General features: G+C 50.6%; 6 protein-coding genes across 6 annotated transcripts; 2 read left to right on the forward strand and 4 right to left on the reverse strand.

Moving 5' to 3' along the window:
• HO133_004398 (uncharacterized protein) lies at window positions 1–2,037 on the forward strand (the record flags this gene model as incomplete). Its single annotated transcript, XM_037295315.1, has 2 exons — window positions 1–532; window positions 584–2,037. The coding sequence occupies 2 exons, from the start codon at window positions 1–3 to the stop codon at window positions 2,035–2,037; spliced, it is 1,986 nt and encodes a 661-aa protein (XP_037157316.1).
• A 708-nt stretch (window positions 2,038–2,745) lies between these two features.
• On the reverse strand, window positions 2,746–3,424 carry HO133_004399 (uncharacterized protein; the record flags this gene model as incomplete). Its single annotated transcript, XM_037295316.1, has 2 exons — window positions 2,746–3,175; window positions 3,324–3,424. 2 exons carry the CDS (start codon window positions 3,422–3,424, stop codon window positions 2,746–2,748), a joined length of 531 nt encoding a protein of 176 aa, XP_037157317.1.
• Window positions 3,425–3,815: 391 nt separating this feature from the next.
• HO133_004400 (uncharacterized protein) lies at window positions 3,816–4,743 on the reverse strand (the record flags this gene model as incomplete). Its single annotated transcript, XM_037295317.1, has 2 exons — window positions 3,816–3,927; window positions 4,082–4,743. 2 exons carry the CDS (start codon window positions 4,741–4,743, stop codon window positions 3,816–3,818), a joined length of 774 nt encoding a protein of 257 aa, XP_037157318.1.
• Window positions 4,744–5,337: 594 nt separating this feature from the next.
• On the reverse strand, window positions 5,338–5,723 carry HO133_004401 (uncharacterized protein; the record flags this gene model as incomplete). The annotated part of the gene is made up of 2 exons (XM_037295318.1): window positions 5,338–5,600; window positions 5,651–5,723. The coding sequence occupies 2 exons, from the start codon at window positions 5,721–5,723 to the stop codon at window positions 5,338–5,340; spliced, it is 336 nt and encodes a 111-aa protein (XP_037157319.1).
• Window positions 5,724–7,152: 1,429 nt separating this feature from the next.
• HO133_004402 (uncharacterized protein) lies at window positions 7,153–8,058 on the reverse strand (the record flags this gene model as incomplete). Its single annotated transcript, XM_037295319.1, has 2 exons — window positions 7,153–7,500; window positions 7,807–8,058. The coding sequence occupies 2 exons, from the start codon at window positions 8,056–8,058 to the stop codon at window positions 7,153–7,155; spliced, it is 600 nt and encodes a 199-aa protein (XP_037157320.1).
• A 2,316-nt stretch (window positions 8,059–10,374) lies between these two features.
• Window positions 10,375–11,797, forward strand: HO133_004403 (uncharacterized protein; the record flags this gene model as incomplete). The annotated part of the gene is made up of 5 exons (XM_037295320.1): window positions 10,375–10,536; window positions 10,611–11,152; window positions 11,209–11,282; window positions 11,379–11,484; window positions 11,599–11,797. 5 exons carry the CDS (start codon window positions 10,375–10,377, stop codon window positions 11,795–11,797), a joined length of 1,083 nt encoding a protein of 360 aa, XP_037157321.1.
• Between the last annotated feature and the right edge of the window lie 651 nt (window positions 11,798–12,448).

The raw sequence follows: 12,448 nt of genomic DNA on the forward strand, positions 1-12,448 counted from the left end.
ATGTCCACTATCCAGCGCCTCACGGGCCCTATCACTGCTACAACACCAAAACCACTCCTCCGCCGCCCTACATTGGTCCGCAAGCGAGAAGATGACGATGAAGCACCTCCCTCTAGCCCCAGAAAGAAAGCCAAAGTCACTTTTGATTCGGATGTCGAGGTGAGGGTGGTCGGCGATTGGGAGAAGGCGCCGCATCTCATCCAAGAAGAAGTGCGCCGCGCCTTTGCAAAGCGAGCATTGGGCGACGACTCAGGCTATGACAAATTGAAGGATGTCTACTCCCAGAAGAATGGCAATGAAGAGGAGTTCAGTCCTGTCACAATCAAGAATTACACTATCTCATTACTCGCAAACGTTTCAGTGCTCAACAAATCGAATTCTGACTTGGTTCATGCTGTCTTGAGTAGCGACTGGCTGGGACGAACAGAAGACTATGTGGCTCTGTTTGTGCGGCTACTAGCAAATGTTTCATCAGCACAGGGAGTGTTCTTAGGAGACGTGGTGCAGATGTTGGTGAACAATCTGACAGCTGGTCAGACCCATCCTCTCCAAACGCTGGGGGCCTTTTCTAACGGTCCAACAGCACCTCCATCTAACGGCCGAATAAGAGATCTACCGGTGGTTACACGCTTGATGATCTATGCTCGAGTACACAGGACCTTGCAGTACTTGCTACAGCTAATACCTTCCGCTGGTCGCATACTCTCCTCCACAATGACCACCGCATTTCCTCATCCAACGGACTCAAGGCGCTCTCATGTCGTTTACGTACAAAACCTGCTCAAACTCGTTGGGTATTCTCCGGAATTACGAGGGGAGGTGCTGGCGCTTATCACGGAACGCCTCGTCAAAATAGATGTTCAGGTGCAGGTTGACCTTGAAGATTTGGCGGAGGATGTGGGAGAAGGCTTGGTGGATCAGATTCCACCAGCCCGACCGGATCTCATGGATGACATGGAGGATTCAGACATGAGCGATGAGGAGGACGACTTTGACGAGGATGAGGAGGACGAAGAAGCGCAGAGAGCGAAAGAAATCACGAAGAATGTAGAGAAGATGGATGCGATCTTGGACATTCTGTTCTCGCATTACGAACAAAGCTTTGGTCATCCTTCCGTCGAGGAGCAAGTGGGATCCCTCAACATCCTTCTATCTCAGTTCGTTACCACCATCCTACCTACGCACAGATCTCGCCACACACAATTCCTTCTCTTCCATTTCGCGCAGCAATCTTCCGAGTATATCGACACTTTCGTTGGGACTTGTGTACAAATAACCTTCGACAAAGGCCAACCAGCTATTGTACGCCAAGCATCAGCAGCCTATCTCGCAAGCTTTGTTGCCAGAGGGATGCATGTGCCGTCCAATATCGTGCGAGATGTCTTCGGCTATATTGGCGGCGAGCTTGCGAGACTCCGTCGAAACCATGAGCCCAGTTGCCGCGGTCCGGACATGAGACGATACTCATCATTCTACGTCCTTGTACAAGCTCTACTTTATATTTTCTGCTTTCGGTGGCGAGATCTCGAGTCTGCTCCAGACGATGATTTTGAAGACGACGATCTGAACACTCCCTACGGTCAACAGCATCAATGGAAATCTGGGGTCAAAGAAGCTCTCTCTCAGAACGTCTTTTCAAAACTCAACCCACTCAAAGTGTGCTCGACGGCAATCGTCACCGAATTCGCCCGGATAGCGAATCATCTCAGCATTGTCTACGTCTATCATCTACTCGAGACCAATAAAAGAGTTCGAGTTCTGCAGTCTGCCGGCACTGGATATGGCCAACCAAACCGGGAGACAGCGCTCTCAGCTAGGAGAGACGAAAGCTACCAGCACCTGGACGCGTACTTCCCTTTTGATCCTTACCATTTGCCGAAGAGCAAGAGGTGGATAGAGGGCGACTACAGAGAATGGAGCGGCATTCCCGGTTTGGACGACGAGCAGGCATCAGAGACTGACAGTGATGATGAGGAGGGGCTAAAGAGTGAGGCAGAGGAAGGGACCGAGACTGACGAGACTGGCGGATCTTTCTAGGCGTGATTGACACGATTCATGAGTCTCCAATTTCACGATCTTGCATAGCATGCGTAAGGCGCGGCGTATTCTATTGTTTTTTATTCCGGGTGTGGATTTAGGGACGGCATAAAAGTTGAGGGATCTGGAACAGCTGGACAATGGCTATTCACTCGTAAATACTTTAGCGAAGGAATTGAGAGATTCGACCATCGTGCATTTCCAGGCCACGAAATCTTTCAAGCATGTTGGCAGTCTTTGCCATTGGCGGCTTTTCCGTACGCACAATCATGAGTATCGAAAAAAAAAAAAGGAAAAGAGGGAAATCAGGGAGGTGGATGCATTGCGGTCACCGCTGTGTAGAAGCTTAGCGCTCAAGATGCTTTTGCCTTGCTCACGGCTTTAAAACAATACATGGAAGTACCTATAGATGGAAAATACTGCTGGTAGGCGTCCAAATGGGCCTCTAAATCTCTTCTGAAAGAGCTTCAAAACTGCAAAGGAGCAGGGCAAGGCAATTAGATTCCCTAGCGTATTCAAAGGTAGACCTTTCCGAGGCAGCTTGATGGCTGTGGCGCATCGGGATTCGAGCTCATCAATCCAAAAGAATGAAAGAAAACAAAAGTCACGTTTCAGAGGGTCAATACAACTTTGTTTGTGCCGTCACGGCTTCTCTAGAGTACGGTACTGGCCACACGCCCTTCTCGGAGGCTGCACAGCGGGCGGCTCTCAGGGCTTCTCCGCCTTCATCTTAACACCCCCAATGTAGTCCAATTTCCCGAGAGGCACCCCGTTGTGTCTAAGGATGTCATAGGCCGTCGTGAGGTGGAAGTAGAAATTCGGCAGCACGAAATCCAAGACGTAACTCTTCGCGGTAGTGAACTCCAACGTCGCCACTTTCACCTTCAGGACTATCTCCTCCCCCTCCTTCCCGTCCATGCTGTCCTCCGGCACCGTCTTCAGGAAGTCAATCGTCTTCTGAATGCGTGTCTGTAGCTCTTCAAAGGTGGTTTCGTCGTCTGGCATTGCGACGGCTTTGACTCCGGCGAGGCGGGCGGCGGAATCTTTGGCGTGATCGCTGACTCTCTGGATTTGATATGGTAGAGCGGCCATGTCTTCGATCAGGCGGGCTTCGAGAAGGTGGGCTGGGGGGAGGTTTCTGGTGGAGTGGTGGAGTCAGCGCTTTGTTATTTCAGATGAGCATTTCGGGCTCTCGAAGGATGTTTCTGGAGTACGGAAGTTGGGAGATATGTCTCAGGACTCCCGAGGACGCCCAAAAAGGAGAAATGGGGCTGGAGAATTCATACTGTGCATCGGCGTAGGTTGAGCCCTTAGAGAGGATGGCGGAAAGGTTGGTGAGGCCGCGGATGAAGACCGGGACAGTGATGTCGTAGAGGGAGAGAGGCATTTTGGGAACTTCAGTGGGTTTGAATTGTAAAGTGTGAGAGAGGGATATTGGAGTATAATATCATCCTGACGTTTGGAGGCAGGCAGATATTCATCCCTTCACCGCCCTGGTTGATTTCAAAGCAACATTTTTGCTAGTCCTTTGAATTATAAATCACCTTTGTATGTTTGATTGTTTGGTCAGGTAAAAGGTACCCTCGGGCGAGTCGAGAGCTAGGGAGATGGCAAAGAACAAGGTAGCAAGGATCAGCTCGTGTGGGTAGAAGAAGGATGTAGATTCTATGGAGGAAGGATCTGAAGGATCTTGAGGATCTAGCCTAGCAAGCTATACTACATATGGCTAGCAAGAAAGACCCCGCAGGAAGCACCTTCCGATTTGTTGTTGGGGGTATTTAGTTCGTATTAGGTTCGATCCCTAATGGCGCTGGTACAATGGTGTTGCGGTGCTTCTTATTTTCTCGATTATGGCCCGGGTCGAAGCGCCAAGTCTCAAATAGCGGCGGGCTGGTGGAATTATCCTTAGGGGGTGTTTACTAATACTCGGAGTCGGTGCCAATTTCCGAATTGGTTTGTAAATATGCCACTAAAGTAGATTATATTGATTACTCTACCTTGCATACGTACCTAGCTTTAGCTTTCTGGCAATCGCAACATGTACCTAAATTTATACATCCCCCATCCCCATCCCCCTTCCTTGCCACCAGGAGCAAACTCTCTTAGGTCGACCTCGAAGCTGCCGACGTCCTTGAATGCTGCCTTCAGGTAGATGCTATGAGCGGCTTGCGAAGACTGCAGCCAGCAATACAAGCCATGCTCATCAGCCTTGTCCGTGACCCAGCGTACCAACGCAGTGCCAACGCCTCGACCTTGCGCAGCGGGGTCAACGACGAGCGTGTCGAAATGTATGTACTTTCTGTTGGCCATCCAATCCTTCTGGACTCTGACGTAGTCTTCCTTGAGCACTGAGCGGAGAGTGCGGCCATCATCCTTCTTATCTTTCGTCTCGCCTTTCACCCCTTCGACCCTCGTAATCACTCCCTTGCTCTCCAAGTCATCATCCTTGCCAAGGAAGCGGCATGCTTGCCATCCCAGGATGTTGCCTGTATCTTTGCTGATGGCCTTGATCACTGCGAATTGGGGGTTGGAAAACTGTGCCTTGAGCATGTCCAGCAGCATGTTTTCGTACTCGTCGTTGTTCTTGAACATGAGCCGTGCCGAGTTGTCATGCGAAAAGGCGGCCATGTGGACGCGTATGAGTGATGGTATATCATCTTCCGAGGCTGGGAGAAGGAATGTTGCGGCAGAGCCAGGTGGATTCATGGTGAGACAGTAGGCGGAGGGAATGGCAGCCTTTGGAAGCTAATCCGATGCCCCGTATATGCTAGAGACAAAGATTGGGGGTTGACTATTAAGAGTACGATAATTGCAAAATCTATGGCGAAACCGCCTTTGAGACGAAGCGCTACTATGAACATGGAATCCCTACCTACATAGCGTAAGCAGTCCTGAGGTGGGGTTCCCCAACTCTTTGTGGAAGGTACTTGAGACTTTGTTGACTCCTCCTTTGAGAACGACGTGCTCCTTTCTACGCTCATTGGAACGGATTCTGCACTGCCGTCTTTCGAAAAGTGTTTGATTCTGCAAAACGAGCATAGTCTCATCATCTCGGGACCGAGCCCAAATTCACCAACATTTATTATTCTATCATACAATGCATCCATGGCGGAAAGAAATGGCATGAATGTTCCGCTCCTCTTTGCCCACCACCACTCCGAGCTACATGTGTTCCTCAACAAGACATCGGTAGGTTATCTTTGGATCATGCTATCTATCATCGTTAGTCAACGCCAGAACTTTAGTGGCAAAAGACCTACGTCCGGGAACTCTTAGCTGTTCACGCCTACGCGGCTGGCCTCAGGGCTGAGGCGTAGGGTAGTTCGCACGCTTGAGCTGCTTGGATTTGGCAGCCACAGGTGCCCTTTTCTCGACCGACCAGATCCCAGGCGCGCCGGGTTCATCATCCGCCCTTTTCTCCACTGACCAGATGCTAGGCGCGCCGGGTTCATCATCTGCCCTTTTCTCGGCCGACCAGATCTTATGCAAGCCGGGTTGCTCATCTGCCCTTTCCTCCATATGAACCACCGCAGTCTGCTCAGCGCGTACCTCTTCGACCATAGCTGCATGGTGTGTTAGCATCGTGATAGCTTTCACTATGAAGATAACGTACCACCGCGTCTGCCGATAGGAGTGCCAAGGACACTGAGGGCCAGGGTTGGCAGGAGGACAATCGTGAAAAGCATCGTGTCGATTGTCGCTTTCAAAAGGGCGCTATCAGCACACTGACTGCAATGGCAGGACAAACAGCTGACTTACTATTTTATTTTATCGTATTGGGGTTGGACGTGAAATCGATGTGAACTTGGTGGTGTCGTTTCTACTTCTGGTGTTTGGCTTTGATAAAAGCGATTGCTTCTGAAAAGTGAGGCAAGAGAGAGAGAAGGAGAAGGATCTTTGCTTTATATAATAGAGCCTTTGGTCTTCGACTCCTCTTCTCGATCAAGGGTGACTTGGATTTTGGCCCCGAGAGAGTTTTTCCGATCAATGTGCGTAAAGTTCAGATCTTCTCGAGGCTCCTCGCTCGTCTTGCTAGGATGAGGCAAGGAAATGACTGTCAATGTTTCAAAAATGATGAGTCGAGACCACTAGGCGGGTAGGTGCACACCGATGATCTGATGTCCAGCCCGGAATACTTATGGAGACATAATCGTCCGCGGCCGTACAGGACCCTGCTTCTCCCCTCTGGACCGCCAATGTGCGAAGGAAGAGTGCCTGATACGGCGAAGGTAATAGGCCAGGACTTGCCAGGTACCTCCGTCACCGCCTCCCGAGTCGCCGGGCTCGTGATTTTTGGTAATTCTATGTTCACCAAACGGGTCGGTGCTACGATGTTCAAGTCCGACTTCCTAATTCGGAGACTTCCTGATTGACAGGGAGGTTTTAACGGCCGTTCAGGACCCTGCTTCGATTATGCCCGCCGCCACTCGGCGGAGAAGAAGTCAAACATATTGGAGATGATCTAGCAGGTCCGTAGCATTGGCAACCCTGCCTAAAGGTGCTTGACTAGCTTCGTGGCTCTGGTGGAAGATGCCGTCCCTTCACTAGAATGACGGCGCAGACCTTATTCGGGGTACTCTAGGCTCGTTGAAGGCCCTTCACCACGATATACCAAAATGCAGCTTTGATGGCCGTCTGGTAGGCGGGTCTAGCTTTGGTGTTCTGGCGGAGATGGAAGGCCTTGTAGATGAAACAGAACCAGCTTCCCTGTCCCGGACCGCCACACTGATTGTCTCTTAGACAAGGTCACAATTTGCGAATAGTCGGCTACATGCATCAGAAAAATCTCCGAGAGTATGTATCGTCTTGTCTGTTGTGGTGGCAATTGTTAATGAAGGCTTCTGGCAGATTCTACGTGGATGGATGATCGTCTCAAGGTATCATCAATAACAGCGTCATCATTAAAGGATGATGAATAGGGATTTTTATTACTTGCTCTTAGTGCTGTCACGATCGAGGCTTTGTGTCCGTGGACGATTGGGCGGAACTGCGGGACAGTTGGCCTGAATACCTAGCACTGAACCAACACATACAGCATCAAACGTAAACGGGGTTTACCATACACAATAGGATCGAATGCTTAACAGGTCTCCCCAGACTATGATGCCGGTCCGACTATTTAGGTTCTGGATCTCCTCGAGATGAGACATAGTCGTAGTTGATAACTCGACCGGGGATTGTCTCTTCGTCCGAGATCTTGATCCACTCGCTGGCATTCTTGCCATCATAAACCCTCCATTTCTCCGCGAAACGAAACACCCTATCAAAGTCTCGACACTTGTGCTCGCCGTATCCTGTAAACGCCGCATCCCGTGTCCCCAACGCCACTCGAAATTCCAGATTCGTGTCGACGTGGCACTGGAGTGCCTGGCGGATGTAGTCCAGACAGTGCACCATGTGCTTGTCCGTCTCGGTTGTCGCGGTGCGCTGTTGACCGGCGAAGTAGTTCTTGCGTATGGTGGCCTTGTGGGTCGAATCAGCAAAGGTTTGTCCTGGAGATGGGAATGACTCACAAGACAATGAAGCTGGTGGACGAAAGCTAGATTGACTATTTCTGGACCAATAACCGGATGCTGCACAACACCAAGACCGTCTAAGCAATCGTCAGTGCGGCTTTTTCCATCGTGGGCTGAATTAGACATACTTGGGAGAATACTGCGCCATGCTTCATCACTCTCCGGCGACGGTTTCATCCTGAACTTCTCGTCGAGCGTAAATTCTGTGGAGAAGAGGCCAGGGGGAACTGTAACGCGAATCTCGGTTAGCTACGATCTCTTTGGCAGATGCCTTCTCCGGAGACGTACTCAGAATCGAGAGGTCTTCCGCAAGTGCTGTCTCGTTTGAAAAGACGTATTGGCCAGCGACGAGGCTCATAATCGTGAAGACGCAACCACAAAGAAAGCAGGCCAAACTCGAGATCCATTTCCACAGCTTCGGGTTGACATTTCTGGGACCAATGCTCGAGGGAGTCGCGACTTCTTCGTCGTGCTCCTTGTTCTGGAGAAGATGATATGCTGCCATGCTTCTATGTCCCTTAGTACGACTGAAACTCCGGATGCTTGGAGCTGATCAGAGTCTGGACGATTCCTTGAGCTTTCCGACTGCGTACTCCGAGAACCGTCAATGGTAGCATAGGCCTTACGATACCTGAGATGCGTCCACTCGGGCGCTATTCTTCCGGCATCTCCCTTGTCCATATGGCGGGTTCGATCTTCATTGAAGCGTCGGACATGCGTCCAAGTTTAGGGGAAGAGTGTCTATCATTGCCAAGTCATGTATGTTCTCCTCGATTGAAATGTGTCAGCTACTCCGCATCCGAGAGCCCGCCCGTTTGACAGCGGATTTTGAAGTGGGGCGTCGCGTATGAAGTAAGGCGGCAAGCAGCGTTCAGGCAAGGCCGCCTACATATGCGTTCCGTAATAATCTCGGGCCGTCGGCGTTATCGTCGCTTTAAGCCTTGGCTGGTGGTGGCCCAGTTGAGAGGACAAGTCATGGAAGACACATTCCGGGGCCAAATACATACCGTATACGAAGCCGTGGCTCTCTTGAATTTTATAGATACACAAGATTCAGAGCGCGCGCCTCCAAGATCCCAGACAAAATCAGCACCGAGTCCGTCAAAGTACTCGCCGTTTTACACAGCTCATCGCCTCCGTAAGCCATCTACACCTGCCCGTGCTAGCTTTAGGATCGAGTGCCTATACTCTTCCAGTCGTGCAGCGGAGTGGTATGATGGGTCTGTTTTCAAAGATGATACCGCTGACTTCCTTCAGAGAAAGGCCCTGAGGCCAACCCCGAGCCGCTGGTGCCGCAAAGTTGGAAAATCAAGTAGGCTCTTGCGGGAGGCCTACAGCACTTCTGGCGCTATCTACTGCGGAATGTTATCGGATGGCTGTTGTTGGGCTGCAGAAACGCGGTTCCACCGATGTATCTAAAAACATGAACGCGAATGCCTAAGGCCTGAATCAATCACAATACAAACCGTTGTGCCACATTTCTGTCTGAAGAATGATCTGCAAAGAGTGTTGGTATAGGTACCCAACTCCCCAAGATTGTACTGTACTGTCTTCGGTAAAAGCTGCCGCTGTTCTGCAGGACTGGCACGACTGAGAGCTTTGGCCAAAAATTAAATTCATCAGGGCCTGATTTAGCCGTGGTATTCCATTCCTACGGCCTAGAGTCTGGTGGCGAGAAGGGAGCTTGATCCGGACGTGTGCATGGCTAAAGGGCGGCGAAAGAACAAAGTGGCGGGCCAAGTGCATACTGCCAAAGAGGTAGAGTACTGGTACACAGCTGGATCTCGGTCACGCACGGAAGCACACTGGAGCGAAAGTACCATTGACAGCGTTCTCCCGAACTCTCCAGAATCTCATCCAGAGCATTGGGCTCTACCCCTCTTCCAAGCTTCCAAACTGATGATTCGTCTTCCAGCCTCCCGATACTGCATTGCATACTCGCATACACGATACTAGCCTATGATCAGCATAAAAGGCTACCGACAAGGCATCTCTTCGTTCGAGCCGAGCCACATTCGTGCAAGCGCTCGGGTACGTGCCTGTATGATGTGCATGGCGCTAGTTTTTTGACGACCGACCATCGATGATGAATTTGCTCATTGCGGTGTAACACAATACCCAGCATCCAGCTCTTCGCCCACTTCCGACAAATTTATATGCATTCTAATTCGGTGTAGATGACTAGGAGAAGTATTGGCATCATCATCTCGAAAAGTGTGCCAAGCGTTCAGGACTGTCCCTGAAGAAATCCCACTAACCGGATTATCGTAGGACTTTCGATTTGAGGCTGTGCAGGACGCAGCTTTTGACTGGACGAAAGCTCAGCGATAAGGCATTACCACGCAGCCTGACCTTTCCAGTTGAGGAAGATCCTGCATCAGCATAAGCGTCGATGATGCCTTCCTGCTTCCTTGACGCTTGCCTATGGCCGTAGGCTATGAGCGAGACGCGGGCACCCGCAATCATTATAGCTGGAAATCCAATGATGGGGTATCTGGACGCCGCCTGGTGCGGTCACTTGACCCAGGTCCGCACGAACATGGACTTGGGTGAAGCTGTCCCCATACTACGGACTTCTACAGCTACCCCGTGCGCCTGAGTGAGGACCGTGACCCTCAATCTTTGCACACCCGGTAAGTTACAGAGAAATGTGATGGCACTGAAGGCTCCCTTCAGCAAGTCTCCTCTCTCCCCCATCAAATTTTGAAATGGACAGTACCCACCGACCTCCATAATTCTTTCTCTCATTTCATTCCAAGACCCTATATTTGGTCATCCTTTGCTTGTACTCCTTGCATTAACCACACCATCACCTAAAGCCATGGGAGACGGTCAAACTGTAAACGGCCAAGCAAAGGTCATCGTCGCTGTTAGTGCCGTCCTATCAGCTTTAGCCATCCTAGCCGTCGCCCTCCGCTTCTACACCAAAACTTACAAAAGCGCAAGAATCCATAAGGAAGACTGGCTGATCCTTGGTGGTCTGGTAAGATCATTCTACCCTGACTGATTTGAGTGGCTGCATATTTTCCTCTCTCGAATTCGCTTACAGAACGTCAGGCTCTCACGCTTGGTGTTACTATCAACAACATCGTCGGAGTCGCAGTCGGTGGCATTGGCGAGCAGGAGATATGGACCAACATTTACGCTGGCGATGGTGTTCCATTGTTCCCCACTCCCAAAGAGTTGCTGCCTGATGGCAAGGTCATGTTTGTGATGCAAATCATGCATACATGTGCCATGCCGGTCATCAAAGCTTCGGTCCTGACTTTTTACTGGCGTATCTTCGTCACTCCGGTCAACTCCTCTCGCAACCTCAGAATTGCAATCTGGGTGATCGCCACCTATGTGCTCCTCTGGTGGATCAGCATCTTTTTCGCCACTCTTTTCCAGTGCAATCCGATCTCAGACAATTGGGGAACCAATCCCTTGCAGCTACCAGGCTGCCCGAACAACATCAACGTCATGTATCAGACTGCCGCATTCACAAATCTCGTCAGCGATATAGTAATCCTTGCGCTTCCCTTTTTCCCTATGAGGAAGGTTCAGCTTCCCCTGGAGAAAAAAGTCGCAGTGCTATGCATCTTCATGACTGGTGCCGTGTAAGCAAACAATGTCACCGTCAATGAGAGAATGGAAAGCTAAATTTTTTATCTAGTGTAGTCGTAGCTGGTATTGGTCGAACGGTGTCCTACTTTAAGCTTCGAGACCTCGCAGACTTCAACTTTTCATGTGAGCAACTAATTCATCCTCTTCCCGCTCAACGATCCATCTTCAAGTCTTCTCTCTGTCCTCCACCTCAGCTTCCTCACTCATTCTTACGCTTAGTCCACTATTATTGGATCGTGCTCTGGACCTCCATCGAGCCTACTCTTGGCGTCATCGGCGCCTGCCTCCCCACCCTGCGCCCTTTCTTCAACGGCGTATCGCCAGAGTCCGTCATCCGTTCCATCCGCAGCCAGATCAGTCTTCGCTCCTTGCGCTCTCCCAAAAGTTCCCCAAAAAGTTCCCCTAAAGGCTCTCCCAAATGTTCCCACAATACGACCAGTCGCCCCGGACCTGCAAGCGAATCGAACGAGAGATTTGCGCACTCGGTTGAGGCGGTGGAGGGTTTTGGTACCGTCGACAATCATATCACCTCTATGGAATTGCAGGACAGGAATCAGTTGGAGAAGACTTCGGATGGCAGAGGGAACGGTATCCACGTTAATCGGGACATTCATCAGCGCACTGAGGATATGGTGTGATGGCTCCGACGGCCCTCTTGGGTACTATTGCGTGGAGACAATCAATATTTACAAGCGCGGGATGCTTCGATGGGGTGGGTGGAGAGGTGCTCTTACGGTTGGAGAAGAACAATGCCACTGATCGAAGTCATGAATCTATGAACGGCAACGAGAAAAGAAACTATGACTTGTTTGTGGGTGGGATGGGAGCAAGCCCTTCCTCCTTCCTGCTTGCTTCGGGTGGTTGTGGTAGCGTGTCATTTAAAGCTTACATCGCGATAATATACTTTCTATTGATAAATCCATTCTTTGCATGAAGTCGTGTCTCACTCACAGATCCTTCTCACATGGCGAATATCCCTGCCACTCAGCACTGCTCAATTGCTCAGTATGCCGCCCTCATACTCTGCCTTTGCCGGGATACCACCCTTCTGAAATTCCCATCCACTGACTCTCGTATCTTGAGAAAGACCATTGCTTCGCTCAAGCCTTCCTTCTACGGCCACCTAAGAGCAAGATTCTGCTCGAGCTATGTGATACATTCAAGCTTACGGTCTCGATGTCTTTCACACTCCCAGTCCTCCTTCACTAAGGCTCCCACCTGCACAGGGAAGTGAAATCCTCCGCACTGTACTCAACGTTATCGCACGATACTTCTATCGGCTCGAAAGA

The sequence above is a fragment of the Letharia lupina genome, assembly GCF_014066315.1.
Source record: "Letharia lupina isolate WasteWater1 chromosome Unknown contig_2, whole genome shotgun sequence".
NCBI lineage: Eukaryota > Fungi > Ascomycota > Lecanoromycetes > Lecanorales > Parmeliaceae > Letharia > Letharia lupina.